We start from the raw sequence: 20801 nt of genomic DNA on the forward strand, positions 1-20801 counted from the left end.
GTGAGTGGCGCGTGGCCGCCTCCCGGGGCCCCTTCCCCCAACCATTCCTCACGTCCGGCCCCGCCGGGACCGCCGGCGGCGCAAACTGCGGCACCGGCCTCCCTTTCTTGTTAGGGCTGCGGGCCGGCCGGGCCTGGGCGGCCAGCGGGGAGGAGGAGGTTGGGGAGGAGGGATGCAGGGGTCTCAGGGACCCCAGGGTCATACGGACCCAGAGCGAAGTGCGGGGTCCGGGCGGGAGGAGGTGGCCGTGCCTCCTGGAAGGAGATTTTCGGACACCCTGCCGGGCGGGTGCGGGTTGCCAGCTGCGTGGAGGGGCGGAGACCGGAGGTTTGGGTGTTTCCGCAGCCTGGCTGCTCTGCTTCTGAACCCAGCTTTTCTCACACACTCCCTCTGGCCTAGGCAGGTCATCTCTCCTGAGTCTCAGTTTTCTCATTTGCAAGGTGCGGACGGTAACAGAGCCCATGTCGTAGAGTTGCGAAGATGCAATGAGGTAACGTGGCTGCCGCGCTCAGCGCAGTGGCTGCTCAGTTACGGAATTCTCATCTTCCCGAGACTCCTTCCTGCTTCCGTTCTCTTCCCCCTCCTTTTCCCCTCTTCCAACACACTCTCCAAGAGCTGCTCAGTTTCTTGCCCAACGGGTATACTTGTTATTGCCTCTTCCTGCAGTTCTGTATGTACCCTATCTGTTGTTTGATTTCTAGTTCCAGCATCAAACAATCAGGAGGTGCAGAAAGGAAATGCAAGATATTTTTGCGTATTCCCCTGCAGCGATTGTATCTGGAGGTAGATTACGTTTTGGCTTTCTTCTAGTAGTCCAGTAAATCTGTCTTCTTTTCCGAAGACCTAGATGTCCAGCCTCAGACCCACCAGTTACCACTTATTTGACATTAGAAAAGTTACCCAGTCTCTGAGCCTCTGTTACCCAAACCGCGTTAGTGGTTAGTGCTCTGATAAGGATCCAATCACATTCGGCAATGCTTAAAGGTACCTTAAGATATAAAGTACTACATTTAAGATATAAATGTAAAGTGGAATTACTATTAGTTTAGGTTGTGACCCACTGTTGCCCATGGGAAATTGGAGTTCTTCCGGTACCTTGAGTGCTGATATGCAAATTGCGAGGTCCTGGACTCCCGCACTCCTGGCAGCTCCTCAGGACTGCTTCCTGGTTGCTGAGAGGGCTCTGCTACTTGAAAAAAGTCTTTGGGAGTTTGCTTCTGCAGTCCACTGCGTAGCTGAGCTCATTCCTATACTAATTACCACCTCCCCGCGCCCCACCGCCCAGTCGTAAGCCCGGCAACTCCTAGCTTCAGATCTAAGTCCTGCCTCAGTGGAGCTTTCTGCCAACGCTATACCCCTCTCTCCGCCGAACTGAAGAAATCAAAATTTCATTTTAAGGAGGCACTTCATGGGTAATCTGGCCCAGCCCTACCCAGATCATTTGGAGGTTTGCAGTAAGCTAATTGAAGAGTGGCAGTAATGGCTTCCACGGGCATTTTGCTATTTTTCACATATTATTTCTACTAATTCTAACAACCCTGTAAGGGGGTCATGTTACCTCCTTTTACAGATAAGGAAAATGAGACTCTGAGATTAAATAACTTGCCCACAACAACAGGAAGGGCCATATGGTGAGATTCGAACCCAAGTTTGTTGTTTAACATTTGTTCAGGCACATCTTGACAAAAATTAACCTGGGTCATTTTTAATTAGTTCCGATTGTTAACTATTCATTATACTGAACATGTGTCTTCTAGCTATGCAGGAAAAAAAACAAAGCTGTCTTTCATTCGAAATTAGCAATTGAAGACAGCACTCCAGCCCTTAGTTTTGTTTTTGTTGTCTTTGTTTTTCATGCAAAAAAGTGTGCAGTTTTTAGACCACGGCTGCATATTTGGTCTCTGCATTCTTCACCACGTGGCTCCTAAGGACATGTTCCAGTTTGCCAGAGTCCGAAAAGTCCAGTGCCTGGAGTTGAGTACTGTAGTCTAATCTGATGGGCTCAGATTAAAGAGGAGCTCTAGTCACCTTTTCTGTGTGGCCTTCTATGGACCTAAACTAATAGCCGCCACCCCCCCCCATCAAGTCATTAGCTCCCATTGCCTTTGATCCTATTCATATGTAAAAGCCTAAGATGCTTTCACTATACTGCAGTCCCTATGGTGTTGAGCTTGGTTTTCAAATCTAGATGCCATATTTGATTTTGTCCCTATTCTTTTTTTCTTAGCCTTGGCCCATTCTTAATTATTGTCTGAACCACTTATTCAACATTCGTCCTAGTCTGCCTTGTATTGCTTTGATTTTAGAAATCCATTCATTAAACGTGTTTGCTTTCTGCCACTGCCTGATGCTGGACATGTAAAGATGAGTTAGACCAAGTTCCTACCTGCAGTGAATCGTCTAGAGTATGAGGACATATCTGGGCAGAAGCTTGGTGAGCTAATTAGGTGCCACTCAGCCTGGACAGCTTCAGATGCTAATTAATTGCCTGCCTAAGTGTACTGAGCACTGATTTTTCTATCTGGGTTGTACCTCTGCTCACATCCAGCTTCAGGCTGGTAAGAGTAGCCTCCGGAAGACAGGATGCAAAATGCCTTGCGTTAAGTGTAGGCTCAGAAAGCAGAGTGGTTGCTTAGCTCCACCCTCAAGAAATGACAACATAAGATGAAGGTCCATTAGGGTTTCCATTTACTATCTTACGAGGGAGTCGGGAGGTGGGGTCCAGGGATCACAGTAGCATTGCTTCTTCTCTGGCATAATTAGTTTTGTTATGTTTCTGTTTCCTAGTGGTTAGCAGCAAAAGCACTAAAAAGAAAGGCATTTATATGTTTCACTTTGGGCTAGAAAAATGTAAGATGCTGGGGTGACTGTGCCCCTCTTTAACCAAGATTGAAGGGAAAGGACCCCAAAGGATATAGTGGGGAGTTGGGAACTGAGAAGAGAGAAATAATGTGAGTCCCTGTGGTGTGCCCTAAAGAAGAGAAATAGGAGCTGTCCTGGGCCTAAGCAGTTAAAAAAAACTCATGAAATGTTCATAATCAGGAGACAAAAAACTGGCCATGACAGTACAGCTGGGACAAATACAAACGTTTATATGGGGGTGTTCAGAAGAGGGAATCCCAACTCAGCCTAGAGAGAGATCAGGAAATATTTTCAAGAGAAAGTGGTCCTGGACTTCCCTGGTGGCTCAGTGGTTAAGAGTCCATCTGCTAATGCAGGGGACACAGGTTCGAGCCCTGGTCCCGGAAGGTCCCACGTGCCACAGAGCAACTAAGCCCGTGTACCACGACTACTGAGCCTGCGCTCTAGAGCCTGTGAGCCACAACTGCTGAGCCCGCGTGCCACAACTACGGAAGCCCGCGCGCCTAGAGCTCGTGCTCCACAACAAGAGAAGCCACCGCAATGAGAAGCCCACGCACCGCAACAAAGAGTAGCCCCCGCTCGCTGCAACTAGAGAAAGCATGTGCGCAGCAGCGAAGACCAAATGCAGCCAAAATATAAATAAATAAATAAATAAATAAATAAATATGTTTTAAAAAGAGAGAAAGTGTCCTTAGTCTGAATCCTGAAGGACAAGTTAAGTAGGGGAAGAGGAGCTCTCTGAGCAGAGACCAGGTGATGAACACAACAGAGGGCTGAGGTCGGGGACTGCAAGTAGGCCGACCACTGGAGGGAAAGGAGCTGGTTGTACCATGCTGAGGTCAAACTGTGCGTCAGGTATTCCACAGGTATTCTTAAACACACAGTGTGCTTGTAAATGTTGTGGGACTTGCATGCTAGACAGGTTCCTCTTGAAAAGGAAGCCAGACCAGCTCAAGTTTAATGAAGGGGGAGGGGCATTGTAAGCACCATTAGGTCTCCCAGGAGTCCGGGGAGGGTGAACCAAGCCAAAGGGACGGCAGCATCAGAGACAGAACCATTCTCCTTTCCACTCTCTGCTCGTCTGCTCTGCTCATCCCCTTTGCCCCTCCTGACTTTCTGCGCTCTTGCTGTTGTCTTTATTCCCTCACGGCTTTTCTTGTATGAGGCTCATAGGACTGCCCTCGTTCCTGAATCCATATGATCTTTCATCTCCTGGATGAAAAGCCGAGGGAGGGATTGGCTCGTAATTTTGAGCAAGCCCCTGAGGCATCACTTACTGGCCAGGCTGGGCCACCCTTTACTCTGGTGCCCTTCCTTCACAGTCACGTCTTGGCCAGGGTGGGGTTGGGGATGGTCATGGCACCGTGCACGATCCCGGGAGTATATCCTACAGCTAGGGCTGTGAAGTGGGCAGAGCAGGCACCCCAGCGCATGCCTAGCCCATCCATTCTAACATGTGAGCGCTTTTTATGTGGTAGGCACTGGGGATTCATGGGCAGAAAGAAAAACCGTGCAAAATACTTGGCAGCATGTTTCTGCATCTATAAGGTAATACAGGCATACCTCGCATTTTACTGCACTTTGCAAATACTGCTTTTTTTCTTTTTTCTTTTTTTTTTACAAATGGAAGGTTTATTGCAACCCTGTATAATTAGTGATGGTTAGCATTTTTTCACAATAAAGTATTTTTAAATTAAGATACATACTTTTTGAAGACATAATGCTATTGCCCTCTTAATAGACTACAGTACAGTGAAAACATAACTTTTATATGCACTGAGAAACCAAATAATTTGCGTGACTCGATTTATTGTGATATTTGCTTTATTGCGGTGATGCGGAACCAAACCCACAATATCTCTGAGGTATTCCTGTATCCGAGTTACAATTTGACCACTTCTGGTACCTTTCCTGAGAATTGCCAGATTCCATTTGACTGGATAGGGCCGGAAAAGTGATTTCAGAAAAGATCTGTAAGTTAATGGTCCAGCTCTAGACTAAACAGCATTCTTACTATCTTTGTGAATTCACCTTCCATTTATCTTTTTGTCTGGATCCAGTGAACTTAAGGTTCACTGAAAGCCTTAGTATTGTGTTTTGGGGGGTGGCACATTAGGCTCAGAGACAGGTTTTCTTTGCCAGTAGTTTATTTACCACAGATTCAGCGTGGGAATTACAGTAATTTCATAAGCCAATAGCATGCAGATGTCCCTTGTTAAGCTAATAAAGAAATAACATACCATACTCCGAACCAATGATAGGTTAGTCACACTGTTGTTCCACGCAAGGGAAGATGAAAGGAATAAAGTCCAAATTTAGTTCAGTTGTACCTTTATCTGAATTGGTACTGGATGGGATGGCTTTGCCAACCAGCAGCTAAAGTCCAGCTGCCAGCTCAAAAATAAAAGTCACTTGTCGCTAGAGCACATGGCTGGGAAGCTACAGCTCTGGTGTTGACGGGCAGACTGGTCTTTGTGGGGCCACTGCACGGTTTGTCACCCCTGCTAAAGGAGTCACCTCGGCCACAGCAGGAACTAATGTCCCTTCTCTTCCTGAGACTGCTGCAGGGTTTAACATCACTACCAACCAGGAGTGAGTGGCTCAGGATCTTCAGAGCAAAGGATAGCTTTGCCCGGACGGAAACGCTTGGATATTCCTCACACAACTCTCAGTATTTATAGTCTAAATGTCCCCTCACCATAGCTCCTTCTTTATTTGTTTTTATTGATAAGGCCCCAGCGGTGCCACTCAGCAAGTGAGCTGCTAATGCTTATCAATGACAGCAGATGAGATGACATCCTAACACCCTTCATTCTTATATCGAAACAACTTTACTTCTAAAAACAACTTTTTTTTTGTCTTTGTCATTAACAGGTGGATTAAAATATCTTCATTTAAGTCATAAATAAGTGGATTTGAAATCATAGCAAACCACTACACAACACTTAGGGTGGTTTCACTGCTCCTGAAAGGGTGGCACCTAAAGTACATTTGACTTAAAAGGCAAGAAGACGTTCCTTTCTTTAATTTCTTTTTCTTTTCATTTAACATCAATTCAGCATCTTCTTGTCCTAGGTGCTGGAGATACAAAGATTAATGAGACACTGTTCTAAGGGCCCCTCTAGTAGGAGAAACGTGGGAGGAATGGTACCTTAGGCTGAGCAGGTAGTGTTTGCAAATAACACAGATGTGGGAATATAGGTTGCTTGGGGAGGTGGGAGGAGGGAAGGAGGTTGCCAGTTGGCAGGAGTCAGATTCTAGAGGATCTTATATTTCATTGTGCTTTATCCTGCATGGTGGACATCAAAGGGCAAGGGACAGTTGAGAGTTTTAAGCATGGAAGTTAAATGATTAGATTTGCATTTAGAAAGAACATGCTGGTGGCAATGCAATTGAGATGACAGGGGAGGAAGGCCTACACTAAGGCAGTAGCAGTGGGGAGGGGTAGGAAGGATGGTTAGAAGAAGTGGCAAGAAAGAAAAGTAAGTTTTTTAACTTCATTTGAAATGCCAAAGCAGTTACTTAATCCAGAAATTCTTCTCATTATTGACTATTTTTGTCAAGGAAAACAATCCCTTTCACCGTTTACCTCTCGCTTCTTTGCGCAGCCTTTTAGAAAACTAGAATGTGGTGCTTTCTGGAACTCACAAGTTAGCTGATGTGCACTTTCATTTTTGTTTAATCCTCCTAATTGCTGCTCTGCATTCCTTTGCCGTCTCTCATCTCATGTGCACCTCACTGCCTGTATCTTTGAGTGACTTCGGGTTGGTTTCATGGTAGTTCATTTGACCTGGTGGCTTTGTTAGATAAGCAGGAATCAGCTCAGTCATGGGGTAACGTTCTGCCTCTCCATTTAGATTGAAAGATGACGACAGTGGGGACCACGATCAGAATGAAGAAAACAGCACACAGAAAGATGGTGAGAAGGAAAAAACGGAACGAGACAAGAGTCAGAGCAGCAGCAAGAGGAAGGTAAGTTCTGTGCTGTATAGATGTGGTTGCCTTTGGACTTGAGACTTGGTTATCTTGGGAAATCTGGAAGATGCAGATTAACTTGATGGCATCCTGTTTGTAATATCTGATTTTGTTCTCAAAAAAGGTTGTTGAAACACTGGAGTTCATTTTGGGACTTAGAACTTTTCCCTTGCCACATGATCTTGAGATGCTGCCTTGCTTTCCAGCATTCTCCTAGCCTGAGGCAGGGGAGATAAACCCTGGAGTTTAACAAGGATGTTAATTGCTTCAGAAGCTGCTGCTCAGTATTTCAAATCCTGCACGTCACTTAGAATTTTTGACTGTTTACTTAGTAATAGTCTGAGCTGATTTATCCCACAATATTGAATACCTTCCAGATGCAGGCATTTTAGGTGCTAAGAGGACACAAAGGTGAATGAGACTGTGGATGAAGGAGTTTACACTTAACAGTACCAGCAATACTAGTAGCTGTCATTTATTGAGTACTACTCTGTGCCAGGCATGGTGCTAAGCACTTTACGTCTGTTAATTAATTTGATCCTCTCAGCAGCCCCATGAGGTGGTGGTTATTATTTTCCCCACTTTACAGATAAGCAGCTGAGGCACAGACTGGTTAAGCAACTTGCCCAACGTCATTAGCCAATAAGTGATAGGGTGTCATAGAGGAGGCCGACTTGGCCTGGGGATATGTTGAGATAAGATACAAACATAAATATCTATGATGGGAATTAGAAAGTTATGAAAGCACTAAGAACAGAGAAAATGTTACAGGAACTTAGAGTCAGTTAACCACTAACTTACTGTGTCAGCAGAATCTTGAGCCCGCTGCAGGTGACTGAGGGTGTATCCTTTTTAAGTGTGGAGGTGGTAAGGGGTGACACTGTAAAATGTTTTCTCAGTCTCAGAGCACGTGAAAAATGCCCAGATTAACACACCTTCTTTAATTCACAGGCTGTTGTCCCTGGGCCAGCAGAGCACCCCCTGCAGTACAACTACACTTTCTGGTACTCCAGGAGAACCCCTGGCCGTCCCACCAGCTCACAGAGCTACGAACAGAATATCAAACAGATTGGCACCTTTGCCTCTGTGAGTACTGGGTGGTTTAATGTAGCGAGCCTTGGTAGTACATTCATGCCTGTGTTTACATCGTTGTGTTTATATACCCTCCTGGTAACATACTTAGGATTCTGGTTTCCTTAGTTCACTGACCTGAGTCTCTGAAGTCAAATTGGCTCGTTCTTAGATTTCTCATTACACGTCCATAGGTAACATACGTCAGTATCCATAAGTATGTGAATTGTGGAACTGGTCAGAAGGGGACAATACAGAAATACAGGCTTGTTTAAGTAGATATTTATTGAGTCCTTACTGTGTGCAAAGTGTCATGAGGGATACAAAATTTTATAGTACGTGGTGTCTGTCCTCCTGAAGCTTGACAATAAAGTTGAGAATAAAATTAGAGTTTTTGTGTTTAATAACCTCCCATTAGGGTTCCGGATATGTTAGTGATTATGCATAAAGTAGCATCTTTTTTCTGTGTTCAGAAAGAAAAGGAAGTCTGTTTTTTTGTGGGTACTGTCAGTACAGAGAGCCCACGCTCTGTCTTATCTCCCTCACAGGTAGCTGGAGTTGTGCACCCTGAGAAGCTGTCTGCGACTAAAACCGGTCTTGTTCAGTGAAGATTATTATATATTTTGTAGGTGCACTACAGTCAATCTCTGGGCCGAATCAAATGCAGGATTTGTTATTTTCTTGAAATTATTGAGGTATTTGTCAAGTTTAAAATGCAGACACTGGAAAAGAAAACTATAATAGAAAATAAACTTTACAATAAATTAGTAAAGAGGAAGGACACAATAATAAGCACTTTGTGTGATTTCCTCCGATCGTTATGATAGCCCTATGAGGTCAGTGATGTTATCCGTATTTTACAAATAAGAAAAATGAGACTTGGTTAAGTATCTGATCTGAAGTCTCAAGTCTGTGATAATTTACTTGATTAAGTGGAGGAACCAGTATTGAAGCTCAGGTTGGGTTAGGCTGTGACAACCACCTTCCAGAGCCTGTACTCTTTTACTCTTCCATATACCAAAATGCATGCCAAGAGGCTCCAGTTTTTAAAAATGTTTGTTTACTAGAAGAAGCTATATTTATCTGTTTATTATTAATCAGATATGCATATGTAACTGATAATCAGATCATCTGATTACTATGCTGAGTTAATATAATTTCAGCCAAAGCAAAGATCTTGTTTTAGTTGGCCTGTGCTCTCTTACCACCAGTAAATTTAGGCTTTTTTTTTTTTTTTTGCGGTACGCGGGCCTCTCACTGTTGTGGCCTCTCCCGTTGCGGAGCACAGGCTCCGGACGCGCAGGCTCAGCGGCCATGGCTCACGGGCCCAGCTGCTGCGCGGCATGTGGGATCTTCCCGGACCGGGGCACGAACCCGTGTCCCCCGCATCGGCAGGTGGACCCTCAACCACTGCGCCACCAGGGAAGCCCTAGGCTTTTTTGAATTATTAAAAATAGCTTGTGCACTGGTATATGTTTGGTTCAAGAAATGTTGAATGAATTCAAGGCACTAATAGGGTTCTAAAATGAATACAAAACCTTGCCCTTAGGGAAATAAGACATGCCCAGGAATTTCCAATACAGGGAGGCAGTGGGAAGTGCTGTAAGAAAGGCCTGGCTAGAGTGCTCTTGGAGTGCAGAGGGAAGGGATTAATTTCACCTTGGAGAAGCCTCTTGGGAGGAGATGGGTTTGAGATTGAATTTAAAGAATTTGAACATGTGATAAGAAGAGGAAGGAATTCTTGGCAGAGAGAACAGTAGAATTGAACTTAAAAATATCCATGTAGTCCTAACATTCCTGAATCCACAGACATTTTGATTGCTTGCTAGACATTACAGGTAAAATGGCAGCCATTATGTTGTAAACAACTGGTTAAGCGCTCAGAGGATCAGAGAAGAAACTGAACTGGGGAGTAAGTTTTCATTCAGCAATTTGTTCAATTATTTTAGGATAATTATAACTATTTCTAGCATTTTTCTTTCCCTCTTAAGAAAGGTATATATGAATTTACCCAACTTGCTCAAGGAGGGTTTTTGTTTTCTTTTCTTTGGGCATATATGCTGAGTTGAACAGTCTATCATCAGCATCACCTTGGGTTAATGCTTCTTTATACTCAGCAATGTCATGTAATTCAAGGCATTGGGAAGTGCCTCACAATATTAAATTCCTCACAAAGAAATAATTACATTGTAAAACCAGTGATGCCAAAGCAGTATTTGCCATTTGTCCTCAGTCCTAGTGTTTGACAACGTTTAAAAAGTTCTTGCAGTTAAGGTAACTAAGAAAGCCGTGTCTTGAAATGGAAAGAGCATTGGACGTGGGGATCACAAGTGTCATCTCTTCTGCTGCTTGACTTTGTGGGCTAGGGCAAGTTCTGAAACCGTTTACTCAATTAGAAAGTGAGTAGGTAGTTGAGATGATTTCTGAGGTCTTTTCTGCACTTCATATTCTGAGTCTAAATGTTTATTTTTTGGTTTCAGTTGGGAGTTCCAAAAATGAAAATTGCCTTAAGAGAAGGAAAAAAGATAAAAGTTTAATACTATTTCTCAATCTGCTTACTATTTCATCTCTCTTATGGTTTGGATATAGGATTCTGGGTATAAGATTATATAGGATGGCTTTAAGATTGGTGGAGACCAAACGGTTAATAAAGCAATGCTCAATTGGAGGATTGGGAATGGTTGGTGTACTTTGTCCCCACCGCCCCCCAAGTCCTGATTCACAGTGAGCCACGGTTTCTAGTAGGCATACTTCATTACTTTGCACTGTGTTAGGGTGGGAAAAGATTATTGCTCATTGTATGCATATGACCACTCACTGTCCCAAATCACTGGGGGTAATTAAGCATGGCAGTGGCTGAGATGAAACACTGCGTTGAAGTCCTACAGATGGCATTCATTCCTAGTTGCTTTGTAACCTGAGACATTTCCCGTGTTCCTGCTCTCTAGAGGAATGGAAGGCACAGCCATTTCACACAGTCTGAGGTCTGTTTCTCCTCAGTTGCTATCCACATCTAGGAGTATGACCTGAGTCTCTGTCTGCTTGGTACCCATTTTCAGCTGTGCATTATGGAATCTTGCTTCATGTTTAATTTAGAGCCAGCAGTGTCTTGGCAAATACCAACTGTTTCTTCAGGCTGTTCCACATTTTCTCTTGCCTCCTAAAGTGTGCACTTCACTGGCCAGCACTTTGCGGCTATTCCCCGTGAATTGCAGAGGAACAGGGAAGTCATCTCTCCTATCAGATATCTAGTGAGAGAAACAAATAGCATGACGAATATAAATAAGCATACATTTCATAGAGAAATACGTCTAATTTTCTAACAGGACTGTGAAGGAGGAGCAAAGAGAAAATTTCTAGCTAAGAAAAGGGACTTAAACCCTAAGCGAGAGGCTGAGTCCTGCTTGGTTTTTGGACCGTCCTGGCCTGAGCAAGGGCACCATGGTATGGAGTAGTGCATGTGGTTGATTCTGTCACTTAATGCTCAGTAACTAAACAGGAATAAAATGTATTTCATTGTAGCTAATGCTATATTTGATGGTAAACATCTTCAATCAAGAAGTGCAGTTATGGGGCTTCCCTGGTGGCGCAGTGGTTGAGAGTCCGCCTGCCGATGCAGGGGACACAGATTCGTGCCCCGGTCCAGGAAGATCCCACATGCCGCGGAGCGGCTGGGCCCGTGAGTCATGGCTTCTGAGCCTGCGCGTCAGGAGCCTGTGCTCCGCAACGGGAGAGGCCGCAGCAGTGAGAGGCCCGTGTACCGCCAAAAAAAAAAAAAAAAAAAAAAAGTGAGTTATGAATAAGTCATGGGCGTGTAATGTACAGCACAATGACTAGTTAACTCACACAGTTAATAATACTGTATTTTTTTAAAAGTGATTTGGTTCTAAAGAAATACATGCAGGCTGAGGTTCTGTGGCACTTAATCTGTCTCAAGACTTAAGTCATTTTTATTGTGTAAAAACAAGGTACCGTTACATCGTGTGATGATTATCCTGTGACTTCTGCAGGAGAGTATGTATTGACATTGACCAACTAAGGCTCCTAGCTGAGGCTGGCATTTCTCACCTAAAGAGTTTATTCTTGTATCAACAATATTACATTATTCTTTTATCAAAATATACAGTGTGCTTTCCTCTAACATGCCTTCCTTCCCACACAGTCCCCCAAATGAAAACCTAACCTCCAGAAAGTAGAGCCTCTAGCAGAGTGTCTTCCATGTTTATGCTCTTCTCTTAAATCTCACATTCATTCCAAGAAGCATAAGAAACATCTTTTCACTCTGCTGTCTTCCCTCTGCAGGTGGAGCAGTTCTGGAGGTTTTACAGCCACATGGTACGTCCCGGGGACCTGACAGGCCACAGTGACTTCCATCTCTTCAAAGAAGGAATTAAACCCATGTGGGAGGTGAGAACTGAAAGCCTCAGACTGCTTTTCTGAGCAAGTTTTTTGTTTTGGGGGTTTTTTGTGTGTTTGGTTTGGTTTTTTTAAATTTTTTTATTTGTTTTTAAAGCCATGTCAAAATTGAAAGTATTTTATAGTCTTCTCGGGACTTCCCTGGCAGTCCAGCGGTTAAGACTGTGCGCTTCCACTGCAGGGGGTGGAGGTTTGATCCCTGGTCGGGCAACAAAGATCCTGCGTGCCTCGCGGTGCTGCCAAAAAATTAAAAAAAATTTTTTTTAATCCTAAAGAAGTATTTTAAAGTCTTCTCTGAAAGCTGCGTCACTATTTGGTCCCTTGGAAATGGGACCTCTAGGAAAAGGCACTGATTCCATTGTTTGTCTGTGTGGATGGTTTTCAAAGATTGTTTTATCACTAACATGGTATTATAACAACATTAAAGGATTTTTTTAAATTACTCCTCCCATAGAACTGGTTTTGTGTGTGTGTAATATATTACCATAGGGTACGTATGATTAAAGTGAGTAAACATAAGCTTATGGGCAGCAGCTGGAGACCCAGAGCTGAGCCCTATGATCTCTTTGCTGTAGCCTGTCTTCTGTATTCCGATGCGAGAGTGTTTTTCTAGAAGACAAACAGGATCACCCACACATACCCCAGGTAAAAGTCTTACGCAGCTCTCCCTCACACACGTGATCTTGCACCTAATTACCTTTCAGGACTTGTCACCCATCATCGCTAAATCCTCCCTTCACTGTAGCTAGACCTTCCTCTTTGCATCTCTGTCTCACAGTCAGAGTTGGCACACTGCCATGTTCTTCCCAGTGCCTGCAGAGCCCTTCACCTGCTTTACCTGGCTAACTCCTGTGTCCCTCAAGACCCGGCTTAAATGTTTTCCTCTTCTTGGGTGTTTCTGTCATGTTCTTTCTGAACTACCTATGCATATCTCTGTTACAGCAGTGCTTGTCAAACTGTACTGCTGTAATTAATTTTCTTATCTATCTTCTTCACGAGACTGGATCTAGGTAGAGACTGTGGCTTCATGTCTGTATTTGGGACACGGTAACTCTTGGTAAACTTCTGGCGAATGAAGTAAGGAGTGATCTGTGTTTGAAATCTGACATCATTTCATTTTGATGTAGTTCTGAAAAAAGAGGATGATGATTATCATTTTGGCTACGCCGCGGCTTGCGGGATCTTAGTTCCCCGACCAGGGATCGAACCTGGGGCCCCGGCAGTGAAAGTGCCAAGCCCTAACCACTGCACCGCCAGGGAATTCCCAAGAGAGGATTATTCTTAAAGGGTCCGTTTGGCCATTTTTTCCTATAGAGTTGAATAATTGGGAAGCAACAAGACTTCTTAGTGATCAAGGGATCGTTAGCCCTAAAGCAAAAGCAAAAGAGCTGTGAAACCATATTTTAACTTTAAATGCTTTCTCCCTTTTCACAGGATGATGCAAATAAAAATGGTGGAAAGTGGATTATTCGGCTGCGGAAAGGCTTGGCGTCCCGTTGCTGGGAGAATCTCATCCTGGCCATGCTGGGGGAACAGTTCATGGTCGGGGAGGAGATCTGTGGGGCTGTGGTCTCTGTCCGGTTTCAGGTAAGCCACCCCACGGGCAGGTCTGCTTCGCATGTTGCCTTTACTCTTCTCACTGCCTCCGATTTGCTTTGATGATTCCTTCTGTCGTTCCTCCTGTAGGAGGACATTATTTCAATATGGAATAAGACTGCCAGCGACCAAGCCACCACAGCCCGCATCCGGGATACGCTTCGGCGAGTGCTTAACCTACCTCCCAACACCATTATGGAATACAAAACCCACACCGACAGCATCAAGTACGTGTTGTGGGGGCTTGCGGGGGCCGTGTCCCTAAGTTTAGCAAAAGTAGGTCCGTAGTTGGGCCCAGAGGAATGTGGTCGTACGGAGACTGACGTCAGGAGAAGGGACAGACCAGCCTTCCCCTAGTGCTTCTGGCCACTGTGGCAGTTCTTTGCTGGCGAGGTTCCCTGTGCACCTACACTGTGGGGTGCTTTGTGCGAGAGAGAGCCCTTCTGCAGAATCCCAGTTGCACTGCCTGGGCTGGCTTTATTTACACAGGCTGTCTTGTCTTTCACGCACTAACCACTGTCGTAAAATGAAAGACAAAGTGCTCTTTTTCTTGCTGTTTTTGAAGATAATTTCACTGAACAGTAAGGCCCTCCTCCTCCCTGTCTGCCCCTCTCTCCACTTTTGCATGTCTTTTTAACTTGTTAGCTTCCGTCTGTCTTCTTTGTCCTGGGAAATCGACTTCGTATCAGGAGTGCTGACTCCATTTCCTTGTGTGTAGAGCTGAACTCGTAGAGGCGGCAGAGTAGCGTGTTTGTGGGAGTAGAAGCTAAGGGGAGCGTGGATGCCGAAGGGGAAATAAGCTTTGCAGTCTACCTGAGACTCGGGGAAGTGGGGCTGGACGTCCACAAACGAGAATCACTGGCTAGGGTTGCTCCTTCAGTGATTGAATGTCATAAATAAATCCAGGTTATTCTGAAAACGTGTGGGGAGTGGCTGTTAGATTTTTCTCACAACTGGAGGGAGAGCGAGCCAACTAGGAGTCAGGCCTTGGAGGCCTAGTTCTCTCCTTTGACTCTAATATCAGTGTGTGCCTTTGAAAAGTCTCTCTGCCGCTCCGCTTCAGTTTCCCCATCGGAAAATGGGGGATAATAACGCTTTACCCAACAGGGTTGTTTGAGGCTGATTTAATCTTTGTAATTGAAGGTCCTCAGATGGAGAAAGCTCTTACAGGGCCAAGTATTATTGCTCTCATCGTCATCACTAGCAATAATATCATCATCCTGCTTATTAAAAGCATTACTGGTAGTGAGCCCAGCCATGGTGTTCAGCAGGCAGACCATTTGGGAATCTTTTCCCCCTGAATTTACAGATCATATTGTGGGTGGAACTGGCTTAAACTAGCTAAGCGCCAGTTTTTAATTGGGAATGCTGCCATAGGAGGTGGTCTGTGTCACATGGCTGGGTGTGGCTCATTGTAGCCACCAACAGTTACTAGCTAGCCGTGACCCTGATGGCTTGCCTCGGCAGTCCCGGGTCAGCATTGTTTTTTTCTCTAGGCAGATTTTTCCTATTCTTTGTTCTGGAATACAAGTAGTTTCTGCCCTCCAGCCAGACTCAGTCTAGGCTGGAGAGACCCACACCTACCTTTTCTAGAACTCTTACATTCAAGGTTCCCAAATGCTCCCCACCCCCATTCCCCCTAGAAGCAACCTTTTCACCTGGATAGGAAAGGGAAAGAGGTATTTTTCAGCTCCTCCCCTCTGCACTGTTCTCCCTCTCTAATACCCTGAAGCAGTTCTTCCTGACTTTTGTAGAAACACGTACAAGTCCTTAGAGTCTAGGAGAGCCTTTGGGCTTATTGCTTTAGTCTGCTGCTTGCCGCTTTATCCAGAGGTCTGCCTAGTACTTCAGCCCTGCAGCTACAGGGACCAGAAAACCCTCCTTGATACCTAGATGCTACTTTGCCCGCGCGTCTCCCTCTCTTTCTCTCCCAATGTGCCAACATTTTGCACTTCCACTAGAATGCCAGGCAGGCTGGGCCCCCAAAGGCTCCTTTTTCAAAACCTCTGGAAGCCGCGGTTGAATGTGCCATGACCCTCTCCTTCTCTGGATGGCACCATCATTGAAGCTGGCATCATCGGAGTCTCTTGTTCTGTTGGCGTGCTACCTGGAAGACCCTTCTGTCCCGGACAAGAGGAATCGGAAGAGCATTTTATGTTTTAAGAACAGGCTGACACGCAGCAGCTACAACAGCAGCTGAGATCACTTAATAAACGGTGCTAAACTAGCTTGTCTCATGCTCTTGCTCTTTATGGTGCATCAAAGAAGTGGCCTTTCAGACTGACTGTCACCACATTAAGGAATGGCACAGACTTCTCCGTGGAGGGCCATCCGGGGAACGCAGCCTCATTTTCATAAGCCCATTGTATAACGTCACATGGTATTTTGTTCCAGCTCTGCTGAGGTCCGGCATAACGAGGTGATATCTAGCTCTCAAAATGAGACCCCGTTTTTTTGGTATTTGAATTTTAGTTTCCATCTAGTCATGCTGACGACCAGAACAGAGTGATTTCTGATATAGAATTCAGCTTGAAAGTCTGTAAGGTTGGAAAGGGGGATCCTTGGCCTTTGCTTTGCTGACTTTGTTTGTCTTACTTCAAAGAGATTTCTTGCTTGGAGGTAAAGCCCTGCTTCCGTCTGTGTGCGGCTGTATGTATAGAGCTTCCTTGCTTTGTGTTAATGGGGTTTTCTCACTGTGCCAAAGCCACCCAAGCCACAAGCTCTTTGCCAGCCTTCTCCCTTCTGCTCTCCCCTTAGAGCCAGATCATCTTCCTCTTTGAGCTCGCCCTGCTTGCCCGGTCTCAAGGTTCTAGCCCTTCCCTTCCTGCCAGTCCCCAGGGTTGTTGTGCATCAGGACCTGGGGTGGGGAGATGTCTTTGTCCTGCTTGAGTGTGTGCTCCTTAGGGCTTCTGACCATACGTAGCACGTGCCAGCCCCTCATGTGCTTGTGGCTTGGCGTGTATGTGCTACAGCTTGGCCTTCAGGCCCCTCACTTGCATGTAGAATTTCAGCAAGCCTTACGTTACTTTAGGCTTTCTGAGGAGCTGCCACCAAAACCAAAAATGAAGCACTTGCCCGCACTAGGCCAGGTTGCCTGATCGCGCCCGTGAAGGTGGCTGTGGGCATAACGTAGAGTTTGCCAGAGTGGCTGTGCTCTTCCATTACGGCAGCAGCGCCCTGAGCTGTACCATCCTCACTGACCATCGGGCTCCACGTGGCCTGGGATCCCACAGAACACACACTGGGGCTAAAGTGCCCTGGGCTCAGCATCCTGAAGGTGTTCGTGTCGTTGCTTTTTTCTATTACGTACCCCAAATTGGTTGAAGGACCTAGAAGATGGAGATTTGTTGATGTACGGAAATGCCTATTCTCTCTGTTTTCAGCGTTTGTCAAAGAATTACCTTCTACGGCCCTTTCCCTCTTGCCTTCCACTATAATGTTACATGTATTGACCTTAATTTCAGCTAATGTAACTGGTCCAGGGGATGAGCTTGATGTCACCTTCCAAAGTAAGGGTTGATCAGAAAGCACCAAACTGACCCTGAGACCCCTGTGATCCTTGCCACATCTGAACAGAAACCGGAACTGTTCTGCTTTGTTCTGCTCCTTGTGGCTCTCCCACAGGTATGGCTCTGTTTGAGCCAAGGAACAGCAGCTGCTTGGACTTGAGAACTCAAGGGAAATGAGGAAGACAGAGCCAGCAGTTCTCTCCCACCTACTCTGGAGATTAGGGCTCCTGGAAATGGTGAGGGGCATGTTTTCAGGGGTGGCTTAGATTTCTCAGTCAAGCGTGCCTCCACCTTGCTCTGTTTCAGTCCAGTCTCCAGTGTCCTCCTTCAACTATCTGGTTCTCCCAGGCTTCCCCTGATCACACTGCTTGTGGCCGTTTCCTGCTGCGCTCCTGAGAGGCTGCTGCTGCTGCGCACAGGGCGTGACGAGCTGCTTTGCTGCAGAGGGGAAGCTGCCTGCCACCTCGTACCCTTGCTTATTGCCAACTGTTAGCCCCTTAAGGGTGCGTGGGTCCCACTGAGAAACGTGAAACTGGTTCAATTGAGTGCTGGCTCGGGGGTGTGGCTCTTTCTAATGAGGCCAATCGTAGCTGAGATTTCAGAGATTTGGGTCCTTGCAGGCATCCGGTGATTCACTGTATCCGCCATTTTGAGGACAATCTCATAACACAGCCAGACTTGCAACCCAGAATCATGGGACCACCAGGATAAGACTTGGGGCACAGAGCCATAGAGAGCAGCAGTGCCTTTTGTGAGGAGATTCCTCTTTGGAGTAGTCTCTTGAGTCCCTTCGTGCCTCTGGCCTGGAATGGGAGAGGGAAGACAGGGCCAGCTGCACTCAGTGGGCCACAGTGTTGGGAAGACTGACCAGGCCCCTCTGCAGAGAGAGCTGAGGGTAGGTGACTTCTCTTTATTCATTTATTCTAGAGGAGAAATGGGTCGAATCAGGGGGACTTCACCACGTCTAGATTTCATTGTATTTAAACATTGAACTTTGTAGGCCAGAACCAACCATCCCTTCTCTTGCCACGGCTAAATCATAGCCAGGTGGCACTGGGTCATACCAGCATAATTGCTGGGCTTTGCATTTGTGAAATGTTCCCCCATGCTGATGTTCAAGGTAAAGCCCAGACTAGCAGGAGGCCAAGTTCGTCCATGAGTATGAGGGCCAGCTGAGTGCAAGGCTGTGAACTGAGATTTGGGCCAGAGTAAGGGCAAGTACAGAGTTACACAGAAATGAGATCCCTGCTCTCAGAATTTGCTTTCTGGTAAGTGAGCTGGTAAAAAGTGGTCTTTAAAGGACTCATTGTTATCCTGTCATTTGAATCTATTTAGAATGCCCTGTAGGCTATATTAATCTCACGGTAATTTAAAAAAGGATATATTTTTTAAGAAACTCAGTATACATGACAGTTTTAACATTTAACTTGTTCTTTCTTTACCTTTAAAAGAAATGTTTTAATATTACTAATATGCCTGGGATGCCAGATGGAAAAAAGCTAGAACATTCGCACCTAGTTTTAGGCGTTTGATTTGCCTCTTAGTCAAGCATTAGCCTGTGAGAACCAGCAATTGTACCTGTGACTGTGATCAGCTATTTGATCTCCACTGAATCCATATGAGGAAACTTCTTTGCCCACATTCTTCATGTTGAAGTTTTTACATATGAAGAAAATACTGCTGAAGAAAATGGGAGGGCAGTTTAATACTAAACTGGATTAGAGGGGAACTCTGACATCCATATTTCTGAAGGTTCTTGACACAGAGAACTTCCGTTTGGACTAGTGTAGGGCTCTCTGGAAACAAAAGGATAAATGAGGTGAAGCTTCAACACAGCCATGTAATTTCTTGTTGACACCTAAATTGCTTAAATAGAATTTAAGTCTCACCTTTAGAGCAAGAGAGGGGTTTCCTGGGTCGTTGCCCAAGCGTCAGATTTTGCTTTCTCCTTATCTTCATTTGGAGTGAAGAGTGACATGACCTTCTGACATCACTCGTGGACTCTCAAAGTTCACCACGTTACCATCTCTCCAGAAGGAGCTGTGAAGCAGATGTCTTTCTGTGGAAACTGAGCTTGTGAATTGATAAAGACTGGCATGCTTAAGGGTGCTCTTCCATTTTCCTTCAGTTAACATACATGTATCAGTATTTTGGTAATACTCTCTCTGAAGAAACCATTAACTTCAGATCAATCTCTTTATTCCGAGAGATACATCATTAACTTATAAATGCTGCTGTTTACAAGAGGGAAATACTAATGAAACTGATGTGAATATTGCCTGGAAGAATGAATTTGTTGTGCCAGGTCTCTGTATTTAATCCCTTCCTATTTAAAAAAAGAAAAGCTATCTGTAGGAGACATACTGATAAAATATATTTTAGTGGTTATAATATTGAACCTGTAGTGAGCTAATAATTTAGCACGTTAAACCCTATATGTTGTCACCATGGGTATATCACCCCTTTAAACCAAGAATGGAGTAATTGACAGTAAGGAATTTTAGATTTAAAGACACCAAATTACCCATTTTATATATAATTCCCAGGGAAGTTACCTGACACTTTGTCCCTAAGTGGCTGAAAAATGGTTAAGGCAAAAAGGGAGGACATAAGCTCCTCAGAAAACTTGAGGTGCGTTAGGGCTTCCGGATACACAGGGGATCTAGCTTTCTCCTGGTTTTTGGCCAGCAGTCACCAAGGCCCTGGTCTTTGTGGAGCATCATTCCAAGAGCCTCTACCCTCAGTCACATTTCTTATCCCTTTCTAACTCCAATTTCTAAATTAAGTTAATAAGCATTAAAGTTGTGTTGAGCATTGGCCCTTGGAAGTTTTGAGCTGCTGTGACATATACAACTTAAATTTTAAGATAATAGTTACTTGGGTATTATCAGAAACATGTAACCTGATAAGAATTTGGATCTGAGTTTAGAAGGGTCAGAAGCTTGGAAATACGAAAGCAGATAAAGTGGTGTAATTTCCTCATTGCGTCTTTGGACATTGTAATGCTGTTGGTTACCTGCCTTTACCGTCAGGGTGAGGCCTGATGAAGAAAGATAGTTTCTGCCACCTGTCCTCAGGCCCCCAAGGCAGAAAGCACGGCTGCCCTTCGCCTCAGGGAATTGGAGGTGTCTCCCGTGGTGGGTGAGCTTAGCTCTGACCTCACTGGTCTCCCCTGTAGACTTGTTGAAGGAGTGGCTCGAAGGACGTGCAAATCCTCTAGGGAGTAGTGAGGGCCAGACTTAGCCAGGAGACGAGCCAGGAGAAGTGCCAGCTGCCCCTGAAAGGTGCCGGCCACCCTGCTAAGCTGAGAGGAAAGTCTAGGAGGAGAACCTCACTGCTGTGCTTCCAGGTATCGGTGGGCTCCACTTGACC

The 20801-nt window shown here is 45.2% G+C and overlaps 1 protein-coding gene across 3 annotated transcripts in view; it reads left to right on the forward strand.

The window, feature by feature from the left end:
* EIF4E2 (eukaryotic translation initiation factor 4E family member 2) overlaps positions 1–20801 on the forward strand; it is a 29072-nt gene that overhangs the window by 89 nt on the left and 8182 nt on the right. For 2 of the 3 annotated variants that reach the window (XM_081241950.1, XM_081241949.1), the window contains exons 2-6: positions 6720–6834; positions 7789–7923; positions 12211–12315; positions 13759–13911; positions 14011–14147. In XM_081241950.1, the coding sequence (XP_081098076.1) occupies positions 6720–6834; positions 7789–7923; positions 12211–12315; positions 13759–13911; positions 14011–14147 (645 nt within the window). Of the gene's footprint in view, positions 1–6719; positions 6835–7788; positions 7924–12210; positions 12316–13758; positions 13912–14010; positions 14148–15881; positions 16148–20801 lie in introns of those variants that run through there. The other variant, XM_081241948.1, reaches the window with a different exon arrangement.

Source organism: Mesoplodon bidens (assembly GCF_964165515.1).
Source record: "Mesoplodon bidens genome assembly, chromosome: 8".
Lineage (NCBI taxonomy): Eukaryota > Metazoa > Chordata > Mammalia > Artiodactyla > Ziphiidae > Mesoplodon > Mesoplodon bidens.